We start from the raw sequence: 21,630 nt of genomic DNA on the forward strand, positions 1-21,630 counted from the left end.
AGTCATTATTCTGAGTTAATATCAAGTGGAATTTTCCGTCGCAAAAGTATAGGATTGAAAATAATCTAAAAAAAATATTCTTATCGTGTGGGTTGTGAGGTGTAATACCAACCCCATCAACCCTGGTGTGAAGGTGAGTGAGTGACTGAGTCGCCCAAAAAAAATCATTAATTTGGCGACTGATTTCACTTGATATTAACTTAGAATCATGGTCTGAATCATCCCCCTTAGTATTCGTTACGCTGTCACTAACATCCTGTATATGTATATCTGTATACAAGGCCAGGGCAAACACCTCTACGCGTGGACGCCTGGTAAGGGCGGGCGATTTGTAAGGATTTGGCAATATCCGTTATATCGCCCTTATATCAACAACTTTTTCGGTCGGATTTCGCTTGTCGCGCGGGATACGTTCTTTTCCACCCCCTTAAGGGATGATTTCGTAGATAAAAGTCATCTCATCATCGCCAGCCCATTAACGTCCCCACTGCTGAGGCACGGGCCTTCCCTATAGATGGATAGGGAGATCGGACTTTAAACCACCACGCGGGCGCTAATGCAGCCAGGACCAACGGCTTAACGTGCCTTCCGAAGCACGGAGGAGCTCGAGATGAAAACTTTTTTTTTGTGGTCACCCATCCTATGACCGGCCTTTGCGAAAGTTGCTTAACTTCAACAATCGCAGACCGAGCGCGTTTACCACTGCGCCACCGAGCTCCTCATCATCTATATACGTCTTTTCTAACATGCATGATGGACAATTGGGTAGATTCGTAGGTTGAGATATAAATTATGAAATTCTGATTACTAAATACAAAGGTCTTAAAAAACGTTTTCCTTTTTTCTATTTTAATAAAGAAAAGTTTAATAAGTGCGACATTTTGTCACGTTTTTCTATGACGTCACAGGTTGCTTTTTCATACAAATTCCGTAGTAATTTCGTGTTTTCACGTTTAGAAAAAAGCAACTGATTTGGCTAGTTGGAAACTAGCCTGTTGTGGGCGATAGGCTGATCCTTTATCTGTCACTATGAGGTTCAGCATATCTATCTTAGGACTTCGTATCAACAGGGGCTGCAAGTTGTCTTTACTTTGTGTTGTGTGTGTGTGTGTTTTTTTTTTGTGGCTCTGCCCACCCCATTAGGGATTACGGATGTAAGTTTATGTAAGTTCTTCCCTAGGTAAAGGTTAAACTATCTCCAAAAAAAAATCGGTCAAGCGGTTTAAGCGTGAAAAGGTCTATAAAATTATATTAGTGTGTTATAAGTATAGGTGTGTAATTGTACGTCCTTAAGGCTAAACTTCGTTTCTTGCTTCTATGCTGTTCTGGGAGCAAAGAAAAAACATAGAACACGTTCAGCTGCTTGTCTTCCCGGGCGTGTCGCAAAAACCGACAGAGGGATTGTGTCCTCTAACATGATAGACTAATGTTATGGGCGATAGGCTGATCCCTTATCACCATAAGGTTCATCGTATCCAGCTTACGACGTATCAACAGTGGCTGCAAGTTGTCTTTGATTACTTATAGCTCTGCCCAACCCCATTAGGGATTACGGGCGTGAGTTTATGTATCTATGTATGGTATGTTACGGCTAAGCTTCGATATAACTATGGATTTGGGATTCAATTGTCGGGGTGTAAGTAATGAGTGGATCTTTGGATTATCGTGACGTATCGCTGTGTAGTTTAATGAAGTTTGGATTTGTCTTGCGTGATGGACGGGGTGTTGGCGATGGGTTAGTCTCACTCCCGAATTCTGAGATGTTCCTTCGACTCATCCTCTCCTCGAATCGGCCTCTGTAGTATACAGAGGAGCTGACTGAGACCATGATTCTGAATTAATATCAAGAGAAATTTTCCGTCGCAAAAGTCATCATCATCATCACCAGCCCATTGACGTCCCCACTGCTGGGGCACGGGCCTTCCCTATCGATGGATAGGGAGATCGGGCCTTAAACCACCACGCGGGCCCAGTGCGGATTGGTGGTTATTAACGACTGCTAATGCAGCCGGGACCAACGGCTTAACGTGCCTTCCGAAGCACGGAGGAGCTCGAGTCGCAAAAGTATGGAACTGAAAATAATTAAAAAAAAACCACATACCTCCGAAAATGCATTTCTCGGGAATGTGGGTTTCCTCACGATGTTTTCCTTCAACGTGGAGCACGATAATCCAAACATGAATTCTGTCGAGGTTTTGGCCTGTGCTGGATTGGATGTGTTCGAACCTGCGACTTCAAAATGAGAGGCAAGCGTTCTACCAATTCGGCTACCACGGCTCCTAAGAACCAAACCAACCAAAATCCTGAAAGTATACCGAATAATTAACCTTTCGCCTTATGTAACAGCAATTAATAATGAAAACTTAGAAGTTGGTTGGCAAGTTGTTGTATGTTAGTTGTTTGCCTTTTACAGAAATAATTATAACAACAATCGACGTCGTATATTGGACGTGGAATGAACCAACCCAGGTTACCCGTTACACAATAGACCACAATTTTGTTGGGAAATCATTATTTTGTTGGAAAAGTTATATGAAATGTGACGTCTGTAATCATTTTGCGTTAGTGTTGAAATTGGTACAGTCTGCAAATGTTTCTTTGTATAATTTCACAGTTATTTAAGGGTCTTCTTTACTGACTTCTGATTTCGGGGATAGTCGCTTTCGTAACTAAATTTTTGCTTAGCAACTAGGAGTAACGGTTTGGGTAGATATTTGGGATTCTCAATATTTTTTTTATTTCAAAAGCCTACCCTTAACGTCGCTATGCTCTAGCATTCCCACACAGCATCTTAACATACCTACCTATGAGCATTAATTAGCTCCATTGTGGAGCAAAACGGTGGAATTTATTAATTAATAAGCTCCATTATAGAGCGATGCAATTTACAATTAACGTGCTCATCTGTGTCTGCACGGTTATGCTATTGCGTGTCGCGCGACTAATATCACAGGCTTCGATCAATAGAGGTTGACATTTATCTTCGCATCGCGGTGTAAATCACCAAAGAACTTTTTTGTTATGAGTCGATTCGGACAGCATTTATTTAAATTACATTTTACATTTTATTTTAGTGTGGTCCGAACCGCCCAATTGAAAAAAACCTGGGGCAATAGGCTAATGTCCTACTAATCAAATCAGTTACTTTTTACTAAACGTCAAAACACGAAAACACTATGGAATTTGTACGAAAAGCACACTGTGACGTCATGGAAAACGTGACAAAATGTCGGACTTATTATTACGTTTTTCTTGAATAAAATTCATAAATAAGTTAAATAGAAAAAAGAAAATGCTTTTCGTTTGTTTTAGATCTGTCTTTAATTAGTAATCAGAATTTCCCGACGCAATTCGGTGCGAATCGACTCATTCGAAAAGAGCATAAGAGGATTCGCGCCGCGGTCCGTACATGTGGTCCGAATCGACTAAAGACCCAAACTTGGAAAGCTTTCAAAGCATCAAACACAAAAGGGCACACGAGAGCAGGATATTTAAAAAGAAACAGAATTATAATACTCAGTATACCACGTTTGCCTCGCCGGTCGTGTCGGGACCTGTCCTATATGAATAGGAGATGTAGAACGAAATACGCATAGATGAAGTACAATAGGTCTATTTATAGTGGAGTCGTTTGTTCCTCTTTGTCAATAGGACGCATAGTAAATAAATGTCTGGTATTGAATGTGTTCCTCTAGTTATTAAATAACTTGTAATGTATATCCTCAGTGGTTTTTAAAAGATGTGTTGCTGTTGCAGTTTCTTGTCATTTCTTCTCCTCAGCCATAACACCTTGCGAAATGACGTAAATTCAAAAATGTTACATTGACCTTTAACAAGTTTATCCATGATAATTACGTTGAATAAATGATTCTGATTCTGATAATATGTGGCAGCCCTACTATACGCATGTTGGTAATATCCGATAGTCTCAATCTCACGACTAGCCTCTTTGCTCCAGTGGTTGATCGTTGGGCTCAAGATCCGGAAGCCCCGAGTTCGAATCCCCGTGGTTAGGACTTTACTGGTTGATCACCTGACTGTCCGAAAGTGAGATGATCCGTGCTTCGGAAGGCACGTTAAGCCGGTCCCGGTTGCTACTTACTTATGTAAGTACGTAGTCGTTACGTGAGTTGTGTCTTTTGGCTTTTGGCGGCCCAATAACCCTGACACCAGGGTTGATGGGGTTGGTAATCCACCTCACAACCCACACAATAGAAGACAACATCATTTGTTATCGAAGCAGCGATCTCCGTGCCCAAATGTCTCCAGTTTCCAAATATTTAACTTTCGAAAGTGTAACGCTAAGCACATTTGTCGAAGATGTCTCGGGTTCGATGCTGGGTTGTGCGACTAACGAGCTCCTAAGCAAACGGCTCCTAAACACACACCACACCTCCAGTTCCTTCGAGGGTGTCTCAATTCAATTGAAGTTTTTGAATTTATGCTTCCCTTCGACTTGGAAGTAATTTTAGATAAATTAAATAAGAATATTATTTTAATTTTAGTATCAACTGAATAAGTTGCTTTCTGGTGACTTCCGGGCCTGGCTACCCTGTAAAGAATTACGAGTGTGATATTGTAACATAACACAGGGAGCCGTGGTAACCCAATTGGTAGAACGCCCCTATTATATGGGCGATGAGTGGGTGTTATTACACTATAATACACCTCAGCGTACCCCTTCAGGGATAACGGCGTGATGCTTATCTTATCTTATTTAGCCTATTCGATCCCACTGCTGGGCAAAGGCCTCCCCTTGATTTTTCCACTCCTCTCGACTTTGCGCGATCTACGGCCAATCCCTCCGTTAAGCATTGAGGTCGTCACACCATCTTTTACGCGGACATCCTCGACTCCTATACCCGTCCTGAGGTATCCAGTGAGTAACGATCCGTGCCCATCGCTCCGGATGCATCGGCGTGATGCTATATTATGTTAAATACAAAGTGTAATCGAAAGATAGCATACTATGATTTAAATTAAAAAAAAAAAAAACACTAGTGACAACTCTGTATCTCAGGCTTAAACCAATGATTGTCGAATTTATTTTCGAATTCATGTTTGGATCACGTGCTCAGCGTTTAAGGAAAACATCGTGAGGAAACCCACATTCCCGAGAAATGCAATTTCGGAGGTATGTGTCTATCCTGTGGGCTGGCTTTCCCTTCGCAGGTTTGAAGGTTAGTCAGGCAGTCGCTTCTGTAAAAAACCGGACCTGTCAAATTTTCAGGTTAGGTAAGTGGACCGTGTGAAAAACGGGGTAATGTTAGGGAAATGATGACTAACGACAACTCTAAGCGAAAAGCTACAGTAGAGCTTACTTAATGTAAACATTTTAACTTGGACATTAAAATCAAGTTGAAATCCTGCTTCCTGTCGTTCACTGCGCGCGAGAGAAGTGGTTGTTTTAAAAAGGGCTTTAATGCGAGCGTTGGAGCATCGACGAGCCATTTTAAGTTGTTATTTACTTTTCGACCTAGTTCCTGCTGGATGGAGAATGAGTGCCTTAAAGTAACGTAAATCCAATTAAGTCCAAACTCCAAGTTATCTTAGGTCTGAGGGTGCCCAGTTGGACGCGAACCTCGGCTCAGGGCGTCGTCTGAGAGGAAAAATATTTGAACCTAAGGGGTCGATAGCGATAAGCGCTGATTGAGGCAATCGTCGACCACGCCGGCGGGGTCGGTATCGGGGTATCGGGGTCCAGAGTGTGGCCAAACCTAAAGCTATTGAGGGTAATACTAGCTTATTTAAAATTGCTGAATGTAAGGGAAATAACAATCTATGCTTATGAGTGTTCGACGCCCACGCACGCGGCTCATTGCATTATCCACCGCCAGCCAACACTGTAAGGTTCAAACTCGCTTGCAGCAAACACTCGTAAAAAGTAATCACTGCGTACATTAGTGCAGCGCAAGTGTTATCTAAAATGAGCTCTGTTTGCGCAGATAACGAATTGGCGATAGTGCATCGTGATAATGTTGTTTTCAAAATCCACTTGTTTTGTATCTGTCGGACTTGTGGGGAGCGTACAAACATAACATAAACAGCCTATATTATTATACGTCCCACTGCTGGGCACAGGCCTCCCCTCAATCAACCGGAGGGGGTATGGAGCATACTCCACCACGCAGCTCCAATGCGAGTTGGTGGAGGTGTTTTTACGGCTAATAGGCCCTCGAAAGCACGGAATCATCTTACTTTTTCGGACAATCAGGTGATTCAAGCCCGAAAAGTCCTTACCAAACAAAGGACAGTCTCACAAAGTGATTTCGACAATGTCCCCATCGGGAATCGAACCCGGACCTCCAGATCGTGAGCCTAACGCTCTAACCACTAGACCACGGAGGCTGTTTATTACATTGAGGTAAAAGAAAAACGTAGTTTTCTATTCTGCTTAGACATTGGTCTTCTTCTTCTATCGTGTGGGTTGTGAGGTGGATTACCAACCTCTTCAACCCTGGTGTCAGGGTTACTATTGAGCCGCCAAAGGCCCCTGACATGGCTCATTTAACGACTACTTACTTTCATCAGTGAGTAGTAACCAGGACCAACGACTTAACGTGCCTTCCGAAGCACGGATCATCTTACTTTCGGACAATCAAGCGATCAGGCTGTAATGTCCTAACCAAACTAGGGACCACAAAGTAATTTGAGCGTTGGGCTCACAATCCGGAGGTCCCAGGTTCGAATCCCGGTAGGGACATGTCACAAAAATCACTTTGTGATCCCTAGTTTGATTAGGACATTACAGGCTGATCACCCGATTGTCCGAAAGTAAGATGATCCATGCTTCGGAGGCACGTTAAACCGTTGGTTCCGGTTACTGATGTAAGTGAGTAATCGTTACATGAGTCTTCGTCAGGGGTCTTTGGCGGCTCAATAATAACCCTGACACCAGGGTTGCTGAGATTGGTATTCCACCTCACAACTACACGATAGAAGACTAGTAAATGTTCTCGCAAAAAGCCAAAATCAGCCAAGACGGATCTACAGGGGAGTAAATGGATTGGGCACACCTGCCCTGTGAATTAGACCTCTTAGTGAGGGGGCTCTCATACATTTAAAGGGTGGTCGTAAACGACATTGTTCCAAGATTTGATTAGGTATATTTCGGTGGCCGTCAACTAATGGAAGAAAAACTGTATTCTGAGGTCTCGCCACCTAAATATTTTGCAACGGCCGCCACTGTATACCTTCCGTATATTTAGCAAGCGAGCACGTGAATATTCGACCCTCTACCCCGGGATATCGGACAGCTGATTGGCCGGTCATTGTGAGGTGGATGCGAGCCCTCCCGGGACTACTCCGCAAAACCCCGTGTATAGAGCCAATTTATTGCTCGACTGACTATCAGAACTGACGTATGCTGTTGATGATGGTAACATAACATAGCGTCACGCCTTTATCCCCTAAGAGGTAGGCAGAGGTTGGTGTATAGTATTGTACAGTCATGAGCAATGTACCCACTTTAGGACTCTGTAGCAATAACATATTTGACATTTAGTGAGACTTACAGTTTCAATTTGTCAAAAAAGTTAATGCGACATGGTACCAAAGTGTATACATATTAATGCTCGTGACCGACACACTCCACGTTAACGATGTTTAAATCCCATGTAATAGAGGACTAGTTGTCCAAAAAGTAAGATGATCCGTGTTTCGGAAGGCACGTTACGTCGTTGGTCCTGGTTACTACTTACTGATGTAAGTACGTAGTCGTTACATGATCCATATCAGGGGCCTATGGCGGCTCAGTAATAGCACAGACACCAGGGTTGATGAGGTTGGTAATCCACTTCACAACCCACACAATAGAAGAGAAGATCAGGAAACCCCAGGACTCGTGTTGTTCTTTTGATGACAGCCCTGAATGGTCCCCATTTGTCCGGCCAAACAGAAAGTACCATCCGCGGCAAACCTACAACAATTTACACCACAAACGAATTCGTAAAGCGAACCAAATGCGACCTAAATTGTTTTACATTTAGTCCCCTTAGTAACTCCTTTACGCTACATCAGATAAATGCATGCGAAATACTGGACTATTAATACATTACCTGACTCTTTCCCACATGCTAATTGGCGTATGCTTTGTCTCTTTCTCACAAAGAGCGTTTATCTTAAAACGTGTCGTTTGTCCCAACAAACAAGGATTACTGTTTAGCTAGAGATAGGGCCAGTATCTGCCAAAGGTTTTTGTTTAAAGTCTTACTACTTGACAGCCAAGCAAAATTCTACCGGATTATTTTACTTGGCTGTCAACTGTCAAATACTTCGACTTTGATTCAATTCATGTTTGGATGTTAAATAATTGACAACCACATTGTGTCCAGGATTTTTGCCCTGTTACTTCCAGTCTCCGTGGTCCAGTGGTTGAGCGTTGTGCTCACGACACGGAGGTCCCGGGTTCGAATCCCGGTGGGGACAAATCACAAAAATCACTTTGTGATCCCTAGTTTGTTTAGGACATTACAGGCTGATCACCTGATCGTCCGAAAGTAAATCCGTACTTCGGAAGGCATGTTAAGCCGTTGGTCCCGGTCACTATTTACTGATGTAAGTACGTACGTAGTCGTTACATGAGTCACGTCAGAGGCCTATGGCGGCTCAATAATAACCCTGACACCAGGGTTGATGGGGTTGGTAATCCACCTCACAACCCACACGATAGAAGACTTACAGTTAAAACATAGCTGGCGAGGAGTGGGTGTAGGTATATAGTTCTGCCTGCCCCTTTGGGGATATAGGCGTGATCCTATGTTGTGTGTACATCCGAGTACTTATAAAACCTTCGGTAACAAGACACATAAAAAACAAACTATATCCCACTTGGAGTAGTCAGATGTACATCCATCGCAAGGTGAACTAAGTACGGTCACGAGCATTAATATATACGAGTAGGTATACACTTTGGTACCATGTCACATTAACTTTTTTGACAAATTGAAACTGTAAGTCTCACTAAATGTCAAATATGTTAGTGCGACAGAGTCCTAAAGTGGGTACATTATATTGCTCATGACTGTACGCCACACCTTGAGTACCTAAATATAGGCGGGTTAAAATTGTCACATCGAAGCAATTCATCTAAGAAAGCAATATTGCTATTTGACATTTGTTTGCATTACGCACTTACTTTTATATGCGCAAATGTCAAATTGCAATATTGCTTTCTTAGATGAATTGCTTCGATGTGGTAATTTTAACCCCTCTATTCTGTTTTCTTTCTAAACCTAGCATTTTTTGCTTCTGCAAACTTGCATAGTGGAACGTAGGTTAATTTAAAGTATCGTTCTGGCAACACTGTAATTCCTCTGCGGGTATTTTCCCCGGTACCCCGGCATGGCCGCGTGCCGCAGCGGTCCGCAGCGTTACGTAAACGACCGCCGATATTGTGCATGTCAGCTCGAGTTCTGCGTATGGGGTACGGACCCTTAACATACATGCCCACATAAGACCACGCCCATTACCCGTCTGGGGAGGCAGAAACCACGGCATTCCACTCACTATGATCCAGACGTACCACTTTCGCTACTTCCACTCATTAAAGAGTAACACCCCTAACATCCCCTTTTAATTTTTATATGTATTTTGTAACCCTTATTTATTTATTTTTTAAATCCATACTAATATTTTCGGGGACGTTGTCGAAATCACTTTGTGAGACTGTCCTTTATTTGGTAAGGACTTTTCAGGCTTGAATCACCTGATTGTCCGAAAAAGTAAGATGATTCCGTGCTTCGGAGGGCACGTTAAGCCGTTGGTCCCGGCTATCAGCCGTAAAAACAACTCCACCAACCCGCATTGGAGCAGCGTGGTGGAGTATGCTCCATACCCCCTCCGGTTGATTGAGGGGAGGCCTGTGCCCAGCAGAGGGACGTATATAGGCTGTTTATGTTATGTAATATTTTACGTAAATGGGAAAGTATTGACGTGATTTTTTAAGTTGAAATAGTTTAAGGGAAAATGGGGGGTGGAAGTTTGTATGGAGCAACCGGCAATTTTCAAGAAAGATTAAAATGGCCATGCGAACTGTTTGTGAGTAAAAAAAATCGTGCAACATTTCTTTTTGTATTATATTTGGAAGAATTAATCGAATCTACTGAGCTGGTCCTGAAGTTCCTTAAACAATATCCCGGGGAAGAGAATGTCGCAATGTGACGTCACCGGCGGTTGGTGCATAGCCGTGTCAGGTTCAGTCCTCCCGCGCACACTATTGCCGTCAAAAGGCGTCAGATATACAGGGTGTTAGTGACATCGTAACGAATACTGAGGGAGATGATTCAGACCATGATTCTGAGTTAATATCAAGTGGAATTTTCCGTCGCAAAATTCATGTTATTTTTTTTAGTTTTTTTAAATTATTTTCAATTCTATACTTTTGCGATGGAAAATTCCACTTGATATTAACTCAGAATAATCAGCTGAATCATCCCTCTCAGTATTCGTTACGATGTCACTTACACCCCATACAAGTACATACAGTAGCCATACAAGTAGGTATGGGTGTTAGTGACACTGCAACGAATACTGAAGGGGATGATTCAGACCATGATTCTGAGTTGATATCAAGTGGAATTTTCAGTCGGAAAATTCATAAAAAAATTTGTTTTTTTTTTTAAGTTATTTTCTGTTCCATACTTTTGCGACGGAAAATTCCACTTGATATCATCTCAGAATCATGGTCTGAATCATCCCTCAAAGTTTTCGTTACGATGTCACTGACACCCTGTATAGTTATATCACCCCACATCCCAAGATTGAGGTGAAGGTATCCTGTTGAATAACGGATGTTGGAGCATTTCCTTGCTGTAATATATTTCTTTTATAGTCACTGTGATCCTGTGGTTCACTGGCTAGCTTCTCAATTCTCAAACGGGGAACGCAAGTTCGAACCCCGGTACAGGACTTACACCATTAAGTTATTAATTTATCTTAAGTATAGTTTCCGCTGACACAGTTGGTTCAACCATATAGACGGCGGTACGGTCACGAGCATTAATATGTATACACTTTGGTACTATGTCACATTAACTTTTTTGACAAATTGAACTGTAAGTCTCACTAAATGTCAAATGTGTTAGGGCGACAGAGTCCTAAAGTGGGTACATTATATTGCTCATGACTGTACCTGTAATGACTGTGTATTGACTACTTTAGATAATAAATAAATAAAAACTGTATGAAGAGGAGTGTTACTATACTAGTTTTATTTACGTATAGTAGTTTAGGTTAAAGTTAAATTGCTTATTAGCTTGTAGGATAGATTGTAATATTGTGAAGCATACTTATTATATTTTATTCTAATGCTTCATTTAAAAAAAAACTATACTAGTGCCTGTAAGTAAATTAACTTTAAATATGTTCGTAATTGTGCAGAAACCATAGCATTTGCAAAATACCTACCGCTGCGATAACACTCATTCCGTACTATACAGATATAAATATAATTTAATTTCCAATAATTACTGGAAATATTTAGTGCAAACTAAAAATTGAGACGCAAAAAAAAATCCTAAAAAGAAAGAAAAGAATACAAAAAATAAAATGCTAAACGCTTCAGTTCGTTAATGTATTTTTACGTACCACATAACATAACATCACGCCTGTATCCCCGAAGGGGTAGGCAGAAATGTATTCTGTATACACCCACTCGTCGCCAGCTATGTTTAAGTTCCATGTAATAGGGGGCGAGCCTACTGTCATTAACCGGATACAAATCCTGGAAATCACGTCATATCGATAATATACAGGGTGTTAGTGACATCGTAACGAAAACTTTGAGGGGTGATTGAGGCCATAATTCTGAGATGATATCAAGTGGAATTTTCCGTCGCAAAAGTATGGAACTGAAAATAATTTAAAAAAAAACACAAAAATTTTCATGAATATTCAGACTGAAAATTCCACTTGATATTAACTCAGAATCATGGTCTGAACCATCCCCCTCAGTATTCGTTACGGTGTCACTAACACCCATACCTACTTGTATGGCTACCGTATGTACTTGTGCGGGGTGTAAGTGACATCGTAACGAATACTGAGAGGGATGATTCAGCTGATTATTTTGAGTTAATATCAAGTGGAATTTTTCATCGCAAAAGTATAGAATAGAAAATAATTTTAAAAAACTAAAAAAAAAACATGAATTTTGCGACGAAAAATTCCACCTGATATTAACTCAGAATCATGGTCTGAATCGTTCCCCTGAGTATTCGTTACGATGTCACTAACACCCTGTATATTATAATCCGAACATGAATTCAAACTCACAAAATCGGATTCAGTAGTTTATAGAGCCCGAGTCGGGATTCCAACCAAACTAGGCACTGGCCTGTTGTCTTAAACGTTGTACCGGATGAAAGCCTTCAGCGCTCCCCATTTGTCCGGCCAAGTAGTTAATGCCATCTGCGGTAAATCTACAATAAGTCACGTCAGGGATTCAAACCCATGACACTAAGATGTAAGCCACGCGTTCTCTGAACAAGGCTATCACGGATTTCACCAATTTCTTATCACTGCATCCATACATCACAAACCATAGGCGTATTTCAACGAGATACGCAATGAATTTATTACGCCACCACCGCACCATTCCAGTTTATGTCGATTAGAAGTCATTGAAGGCATCATATTCCAATAGAAATATTACACTCGTAAAAGCGTGTGCAAATAGTAATTCATCTCTGTCAGCACGAACAACTCGCCACCATATAATCAACTGCCTCTATCAAACAATCTTACACATACACGTTACAACACAAGTTTACCCACGTAATGTTTTTTAACTAATACATTTGACCACAAAACTTTCTGACTAGGTGTATTGTACAGTGTTATGCAAAGGTACATTTCCTCGCGTATTTCTGATACGTTTATTAGTAACCACGTGTGGTTGGGGGTACAAGTGTAAAGTGCGACCGTACAAGGTCATTTCGTTGCTATTAACTTAATCTAGTCTTAATGGTAGTCTATTTGAGTTTTCGAAACTTAATTAATTAACAAATACATAAATAATTTTTTTCGCCTCAAAAAATCCGCAATGCCTGAAAACCAAGGTGTGCTGTCCATACTCACTTATGGCGGCGAAACATGGCCGCTGACGAAAGAGCTTTTGTTTTTGTCTTTTGTTTTTGACGTGACTTATTATAGATTTGCCGCAGATGGCATTAACTACTTGGCCGGAGAAATGGGGAGCGCTGAAGGCTCTCACCCGATACAACGTTTAAGACAACAGGCCTGAGGGTGCCCAGTTGGGCGCAAACCTCGGCTCGGGACGTCGTCTCAGAGGGAAAATATTTGAAAGAACTAATCGACCCTAGTGGGTCGATAGCGATAAGCGCTGAATGAGGGAGAGAAACGAAAGAGCACACTTATAAAATTAGAGTGAGCAGAGAGCGCGCCATGTTAGGCGTCCACCTACCTGGTAGATTGTATACCAAACGTCGAAATTCGGCAACGCACTAAAGTCGATAATGTAGGTATACGAATCGCTAAGCTTAAGTGGAGATGGGCAGGACACTTGGCAAGACGGGACGAAAATAGATGGACTAAGGCTGTTACTGAATGGTGGCCAAGGGATAAGGGTACGCTCAAAACTGACGCTAGCATTTTCAAGGTCAGCCCAACTGACGTCATACGACCCTGCGTTGCCACTTCGTAAAAAATAAATTACCCACGTTCAATGGTTTTAATTTACTTTGTAAGGAAATTTTGTACTTTTAATAAAAGATTTACGTACACTTTTAATGACTTTGTATACTACGTGACAAATATTAGTAATTAATTATACGTATACATTAGTCAGTAATTCAATTAATTTGCAATAATAAAATTCGCGTCCTTAGAATGTTGGAGATACCAATTGAATGGTAACACTTACGGTCTTCTTGGACCATGGCGATATCGAGGCAGACCTCGAGCCCGGTGGTCGGATGACATTGTGAGGTACCTACGTCGGAAATTTTCATGATATTCATGGATATCAGAGATAATAATATGCATCTTTTATCTTTGTTTTTGGGTATAAATGATGACCCTTTTTATTACACTTAGGCACAATTACATCGTCCACCCATTATTGTTCTGATCAAAATAAAGAGATGCAATATAAGTAGCAACATAATTCTTTACATAATGTGATCCAAATTTTAATATCATGAAACAATTATTTTATATATGCGTCTGCCATTACATTGTAATTATGTGCCCGTGTAATGGGAAAATAGGTAATTAACACGTTAAAGCTGTACAGCGCCATCTATAATTTGAAGACTGTCTGAACGGTTAATAATGTGTTGTGTTACCTACTGTAAGTACAACAATAAAGTGCGCTCGAACAAGGATATTTCGTCCACCCATTATCTGACATGTAACGCGGGATATTGTTATTATTAGAACCGCGATAAAAAGCAAGGAAGTGTTGTGAGTTACGAGCAATGTTTCCTATTATAGGGCTTTTTGCTAGAGGGAAAAAATACACCTTTTAAATAAGGTTTGATAAAAAAAATGGAAAATGCTGCTGGAAGCCTGTTGTGTTTGTTTAGTGACGGATTAAATTGAAATGTAATTTGTTTTTACACAATCATACATACATAAACACACGCCTATTTCCCACCGGGGTAAGCAGAGACTATGGAATTCCATTTGCTTCGATCCTGATACACTTCTCTTGCTTCCTCCACATTCAATTATTTTTTTAAGGTAATTATTAATTCTAGAAAAATACTCGTTACATGTAGTAATGTTTTAATCCTTAACTTGTCGTGTGTGTGTTGAATATTTCATAGCTAGCTGCTAAGTTTAGACGGTTACTTATATAAAATCGATATTTGCAAACTCGTAAAAAGTCAGAAGGGCGTACTTTTCAAGAAAGATTTTCAAGAAACATTTTACATACGGTTAGCCGATGACATATTTTACATAATCATCGCCTTGATAACGACATCGCCTTGGTACGATGGCAGTCTTCTTCTATCGTGTGGGTTGTGAGGTGAATTACCAAGCTCATCAACCCTGGTGTCAGGGTTATTATTGAGCCGCCAAAGCAAATCAAATCAAAATCTTTAAGCAGAAAACTTAGAACTTATTTTCAATCAAAACTGCCTTTTTCCAACGGGTAGCGATTTATCACGAATTTTATCTGGACTGTACTGAAAACTGTAAAAATTTAAGAATACTCAACAGTGTTGCCGCCTACATTGAGTTTCTAGTTTTTATCCTCATTAGGAATTAATAAATCAAAATGAAGGAAAAGTACTTCTTCTCTTCTTTCGTCTAAGACCACATCAACCCTGGTCTCAGAGTTATTATTGAGCCGCCAAAGTCCCCCCGGCCGCGGGACCAACTGCTTCCTTTTGGACAATCGAGTGATCATTCTGCAATCTCCTAACAGAACTAATGATCACAAAGTGTTTCTTTTTATGTCCCCATCTGGATTTGAATCTGGGGCTTGAAAGTGCTTTGACTTTTCAGTCTTAAGTGTCACTGTTGCAAAAATAGGAAATCTTATGACTGCCCAAAGTCCGCTTTCTAACTTTATAATACTATTCCACCATCTGACCTAGCCTCTTCTTTCTCAGGTCAAGATCCTGGTACCAAACTCGACAGCGGGCATGATCATCGGCAAGGGTGGCAACTACATCAAGCAGATCAAGGAGCAGAGCGGCAGCTACGTGCAGATCTCGCAGAAGGCGAAGGAGCTGTCCCTGCAGGAGCGCTGCATCACTGTAGTAGGTGAGTGCGGCACGTGACGTCATCACCATGACGTCGTGACACATGAAGTAGATTGAGGAGCAGCAACGTGAGACGCCGTGATGAGTGGGTTAGTGACGTAACCAACTGAAGCAAGTTGCAGGTTGATCTTATAATCTAAAACAAAAAAGAACCATAAAACAATGACATACATTCCATCAAATTGCGCCCCAACTGCAATACAAAAAGAAAACTTATGGAGAATGTCAGGTTATGAAAGAATAGACACAGTGGAAGGATCCGATTTTGTAACTTTTTTTTTATGTGATTTGTTGTACAGCCTCCGTGGTGGTCACGATCAGGAGATTCGGGTTCGATTCCCGATGGGGACATTGTCGAAATCACTTTGTGAGACTGTCCTTTGTTTGGTAAGGTCTTTGCAGGCTTTAATCACCTGATTGTCTAAAAAAGTAAGATCATTCCGTGCTTCGGAAAGCACGCTAAGCCGTTGGGCTACTAGCCCAAACACCACCAACCCACAGTGGAGCGGCGTGGTGGAGTATGTTCCATACCCCCTCCGGTTGATTGAGGGGAGGTCTGTGCCCAGCAGTGGGACGTGTATAGGCTGTTTATGTATGTATGTGTGATTTGCCGGAACCTTTTTCAACATCACCGGCGTTGCTGTAACATCGTAACCTCGTAAGAAATGTAAATGTAGCAATCACCTTTTCTGACCTGAACACGGAAGTCTTCAAAAAATGTGAATCGCGCAATCATACTTAGTGGCACAAAACTGTCTAGTTTCAAAATACAAGTCAAAATATAGCGTACTTTGTGGCAATTTTGTTGCTCCGTCGCACAACATCTGCCGTCTTTACGACTTAATAATAGTAACTTACAAGTGGAACCCAAGGACAAACTGAACTACTGAACTATTGGAGTCATTACTAGATGGGATTACTGATTGGGGTACAATTTTTCACCAATTTGCTCGGCCATTCGACTTTAATATTCGATTTGCCTCACGCAAAAGTAGGGCTGCCATTTACAAAGTTATAGAACTTGGACAAGGAGTTGTAAAACTCTGAATTTTGAGACTTAGTACATATCACATATATAATCTGACGCCCGTTAATTTTACGACATGCTTAGAAAGTTTGAGGTTTACGCAGTTATTATCATAATTAAAACACATAATACCGGCTTCTTGCCGCGTTAATCAGGGACTCCCGATATTTCAACTCTGTTGCAAGTGCCATGACCACGGGACGGGTTATGAAATCCCTGATTAACGCGGTAAGAACCCGGTATTATGTATTTTAATTACGCTTAGGAAGAACAAATGGCTCAACGTGTTCTATATTTTTTATTCGCTCCCAGTACAGCATAGTTGCTTGGTACTTGATTGTAAATTTTAAATAGCTTAAAGATGGTGTTCTAATTAGTGTTGTTGTTGGGTTCAAATCTCGTTTGAGTGTGATTTTTTGTCGATTCAATTTTCTCTTTGTGAGTTTCCCTAAGCACTGGTGAGTGCTATAAAAACAAAAGTCATTTGGTGTTCTAAGTTTTAAATCTTGGTAACTTGATAATTTGACCCAATATCACCCGCTCCAGCCAAAACCCTCAAAATTGGGACAAATTCTGAAACTCGGATGGTTAGCTACCCTAAAAGAATAATAAACCAATGTTTACGACGACGTTTTTAGCCTGAGATCGCTAGCCGATTTCCAACTCGGCCGTTTTGTAATAGAAATATAGCTAAATATTTCCAGCTGGAAATGATGGATAGATTTGATTATTGACGTTCAGTACTTTCATTGCATGTTGGTGTGCTGGAGGTCACGCTCGGTCACGCCATGAGCTCCAATATTTATGGACTATTGTGCTTTATGGAGAACTATGGAAGCCTAATGTAAACGACTTATTTGCGCCCGGCAAACTGTTTCATGTGGGGAAAATGTAGAAGTTGCTAAATAAAAACCTGGAAGTTACACTTTTTGGATTTCAATCCGAATATTATTGGCGGCGCATTGGACGGGATGGATGCCGCAATTTTTTTGACTCAAAAATCTCAAAATTTATTGAACTTAATCCTTTTAAACCAGATATAAAAAAATAAAAGCGTCTCCACCAACCCGCGCTTGAGCAGCGTGGTAGAGTATGCTCCATACCACCTCCGGTTGATTGAGGGGAGGCCTGTGGGACGAACGTTTAACTTATCACGATCTTTACCGTCATAAGATAAACTTGACTTCTGATGTGATGTCATTATAATGTATATATATGTAATCTGTGGTGTCCTAAATAATAAATGTTTCTTTCTTTTTTAACTTCTTCTTTTTCTTCTTCCAGGCGAGAAGGAGAACAACAAAAAGGCATGTCTGATGATCCTGCAGAAGGTTGTCGACGACCCCCAGTCGGGGTCGTGTCCCAACGTGTCGTATGCCGACGTGGCGGGCCCGGTCGCCAACTACAACCCGACGGGCTCGCCGTACGCCGTGCCCACAACCGAGGTGACCACCGAGGTGACACGACCCACTCACGCGCACCCCGCGCTACTCTGCTTGCTTCCTATGCTTTGAAGCGTCTACAGTTCTCTGGAGAGGTTCCTTCGCTTGTCTCGGACACTTTCGGATACACTCTTAACACTCTTCTTGAAGATTATCTGCTTACTTTGTGATGTAGATGAACACCGGTTTGAACCTAGTGCTTGAATAATAACCGGAAAGGCTCTTACAGCTCAAATTCGGGTTCGAATTACTGAATTCGACTTTATGAATTTGAATTCATGTTTGGATCATAGGCAATTGATATCACGTAATTTCCAGGATTTGTGCCCGGTTACATGAGACTTAAACATGGTTGGCGAGGAGTTGGTGTACTGTTTATCGGGTTATAATCAAGCATCGGGTTTAAAAACTGTATGGATGGCTCGCGGTGTACTTGGTAACTACTTATACGCGAAAATATAAATTCTCCCCGTTACTTGAAATTAGGTAATAGTTTTGACAAATACAATAGAAGTCATTTGTTGAAAAAGGTACACTGCACGTTCTTTACACTGTCCTTTCCTTCTAAATCATCAGCCCATCAACGTCCCCACTGCTGGGGCACGGGCCTTCCCTATGGATGGATAGGGAGATCGGGCCTTAAACCATCACGCGGGCCCAGTGCGGATTGGTGGTTATTAACGACTGCTAATACAGCCGGGACCAACGGCTTAACGTGCCTTCCGAAGCACGGAGGAGCTCGAGATGAAAACTTTTTTTTTGTGGTCACCCATCCTATGAGCGGCCTTTGCGAAAGTTGCTTAGCTTCAACAATCACAGACCGAGCGCGTTTACCGCTGCGCCACCGAGCTCCTCAAAATAAAACCACATATTTGTAACTCTCCGTGCAACAACCTAAGAGTTTCTTATGGTGATAATGGCCCCGATTCCTGCAGACACCGCCTAATTTTATTTTAAGTTATATCCGTCATTTTCATATCCGTCGAAAAGGAAAGGGACGGATGATTCACAGCTCTTAATTTTAGGAAGAATGAGTAAATGAATGAACAACCCGGGCGAATCAAAAGGTACGTCGCTGGTATGCAATCCGTTTGACGTGCTGTCTACTTAACTGTGTCGGGTTATTGATGGATGTAAAATTTTTAGACGGTTGGTTTAGATTTGTGCTTAAAATTGACGTGTGTTCCATAAATTTTATGCTTGTCGATTACCCGTCCCTTTCCTTTTCGGCGGATAAGAGAATGACAGATATAACTTAAAATGAAATTAGATGGTATTTACAGGAATTAGCACCATTGAGGGACTTCACAGGTTACGTTCCCCAAAAACAATAAAGATGGCGCTGTACATATTTTCCTTCGTTTAACCCTCTAATTTCATGGATAACAGACATATGCATCTTTTATCTTTGTTTTTGGGTATAAATGATGACCCTTATTATTACACCCAGGCACAACACATCTTCCACTCATTAGTATTCCGATCAACATAAAGAGAAGCAATATAGGTAGTTCAGCGCATATCGCTATCGGCCCACTAGGGTCGATTACTTTTTCAAATATTATCATTTCAGATGACGCCCTTAGTCGAGGTTCGCGCCTAATTAGGCACCCTCGGGGTTGTTGTCTTAAATTTTATACCGGGTGTGAGCCCTCAGCACTCCCCATTTGTCCGGCCAAGTAGTTAATGCTTCGGTTAATGCTCGGGCTTGTTGTCGTCAAAGTTGATCAAGTGAATACCGCCTCGCCGCGCGGTGCGCCGTTACATAACCCGCGTCGTGTGTGGAACCGCCTTAAGAAAACCGATTCTGGTCGACCCGTGCTCACTCACGCGTAGCTTTCTACAAACTCATAACTTAATTAACCTTACTACGTGTATGTCAAAATTTGACCCTTTTAAACTCCCTTCTAATCGATAGGTTTGGTATCGATGTTTTCGAAGGTAATTATAATAACCTGCCTTCGTAGTATCGAAGCTATTATAAGCAATCCGGTTTTGGATTCAAAACCATATTCCTCTAAATTTATATCTAAATGTTAATTAAAACGTTTCGGTATTTTAGTGCACTTCGGATAATTATAGCCTAATTTAAAATGGTAATTAAATATATTTTTATTAACCTTTTGAAAGATTACAAAATTGTATGATTACCTATTGATTTGATCGCCCTGGCTCTTACTGCCCTGGTTCTACCCGCCCTGGCTCTACTTGCCCTGACTCTAACCGCCCTGGCTCTAACTGCCCTGGCTCTACCCGCCCCGGCTCTACCCGCCCTGGTAATACCTTCCCTGGCTCTTACCGCCCTGGTTCTGGTTCTTCGCTCCCTTTTTTTTTTTTTTTTTTTTTTTGGTAACGAAGGGGAAATCCTCATGGATACCTCGCCACCCGGGGGAGTGACGAGGTTATGTCGGACTCTTACCGACTAAAACCCCTCCGATGGCCCTCTGCTGCGCATGTCGGGAAGCTCCGGGATCTCTAGCGAACGCACCGGTGCTTCCCTCGCGCCTGCTATAAAAAATGCGCGTCCCGGGGTAGGTCCCCACCCCTACGCCATCCCGCATTTACAGCAACGCGAGGCCATGTCGCGTTGCCGTCCCTCCCGGAGACCGTGTGTTGGGCGGTTCGGGCCCCCGCCCTTACCACCCACGATCTCCAGTGTCCCCTTTCAGTCGCCTCTTACGACAGGCAGGGGGTACCGTAGCCCTATTCTTGCACCCGGTGCTACAGGGCGGTGGTTCTTCGCTCCCTGGCTTAACCCGCCCTAGCTCTACAGAAATTATTTATTTTATTTTATTTATTTATTTTAGACGTAGTATTAGACGCAGGTTATGTTAATTCTGACTGACTGTTGATGTCCCCATCAATGTAAATGAAGCCTGAATACCATTTGTAACGGATGACAATGTCACAAAACCCTCTTGTCGGGATTGTGGTTTTGCTGCGTTAGTGGTTTGCGTTCAGACTGCGTCAGTCAAAGCGAGTTATCTCGACAATTTGCTGCTGATTTTGGATACTCATTGGTCACTGAAATTGGTTACTCGTGAGCCAATAATCAATTTGAATCAATGTGACTATAACAGTCAAACTTAGAAATAGGCTAAGTGACTGAGTCAAAGATAAACGCCTAAACTTAGTCCCGGTTACTATTTACTGATGTAAGTACGTAGTCATTACTTGAGTCGCGTCAGGGGCCTTTGGCGGCTCAACAACCCTGACACCAGGTTTGATGAGGTTGGTCATTCACCTCACAACCCACACGATAGATGACCGAGCTAAACGTGTTGTATGTTTTATTACCACCAACCACTAAGTGCGAATGGTGTTAAACGGTCACAGTATAACAGTGTCCACTAGATAACAGCTAATGAAAGGCGCGCGTGATCGAGTGGCGCGCGACACTCGTCGACGACACTTGACGCCTATACTG

At 41.8% G+C, this 21,630-nt stretch overlaps 1 protein-coding gene across 7 annotated transcripts in view; it reads left to right on the forward strand.

Annotated features, from left to right (window-relative positions):
* Positions 1–21,630, forward strand: part of LOC126375270 (RNA-binding protein Pasilla) — a 114,794-nt gene that overhangs the window by 81,307 nt on the left and 11,857 nt on the right. For 6 of the 7 annotated variants that reach the window (XR_007567550.1, XR_007567549.1, XR_007567551.1 and 3 more), the window contains 2 exons: positions 15,582–15,735; positions 18,046–18,218. Coding sequence is in view for 4 of the 7 variants with exons in the window: in XM_050022200.1 (XP_049878157.1) it covers positions 15,582–15,735; positions 18,046–18,218 (327 nt within the window). In the remaining 3 variants the exon portion in view is untranslated. The remainder of the gene's footprint in view (positions 1–15,581; positions 15,736–18,045; positions 18,219–21,630) is intronic. The other variant, XM_050022201.1, reaches the window with a different exon arrangement.

Source organism: Pectinophora gossypiella, chromosome 18 (genome assembly GCF_024362695.1).
Source record: "Pectinophora gossypiella chromosome 18, ilPecGoss1.1, whole genome shotgun sequence".
Lineage (NCBI taxonomy): Eukaryota > Metazoa > Arthropoda > Insecta > Lepidoptera > Gelechiidae > Pectinophora > Pectinophora gossypiella.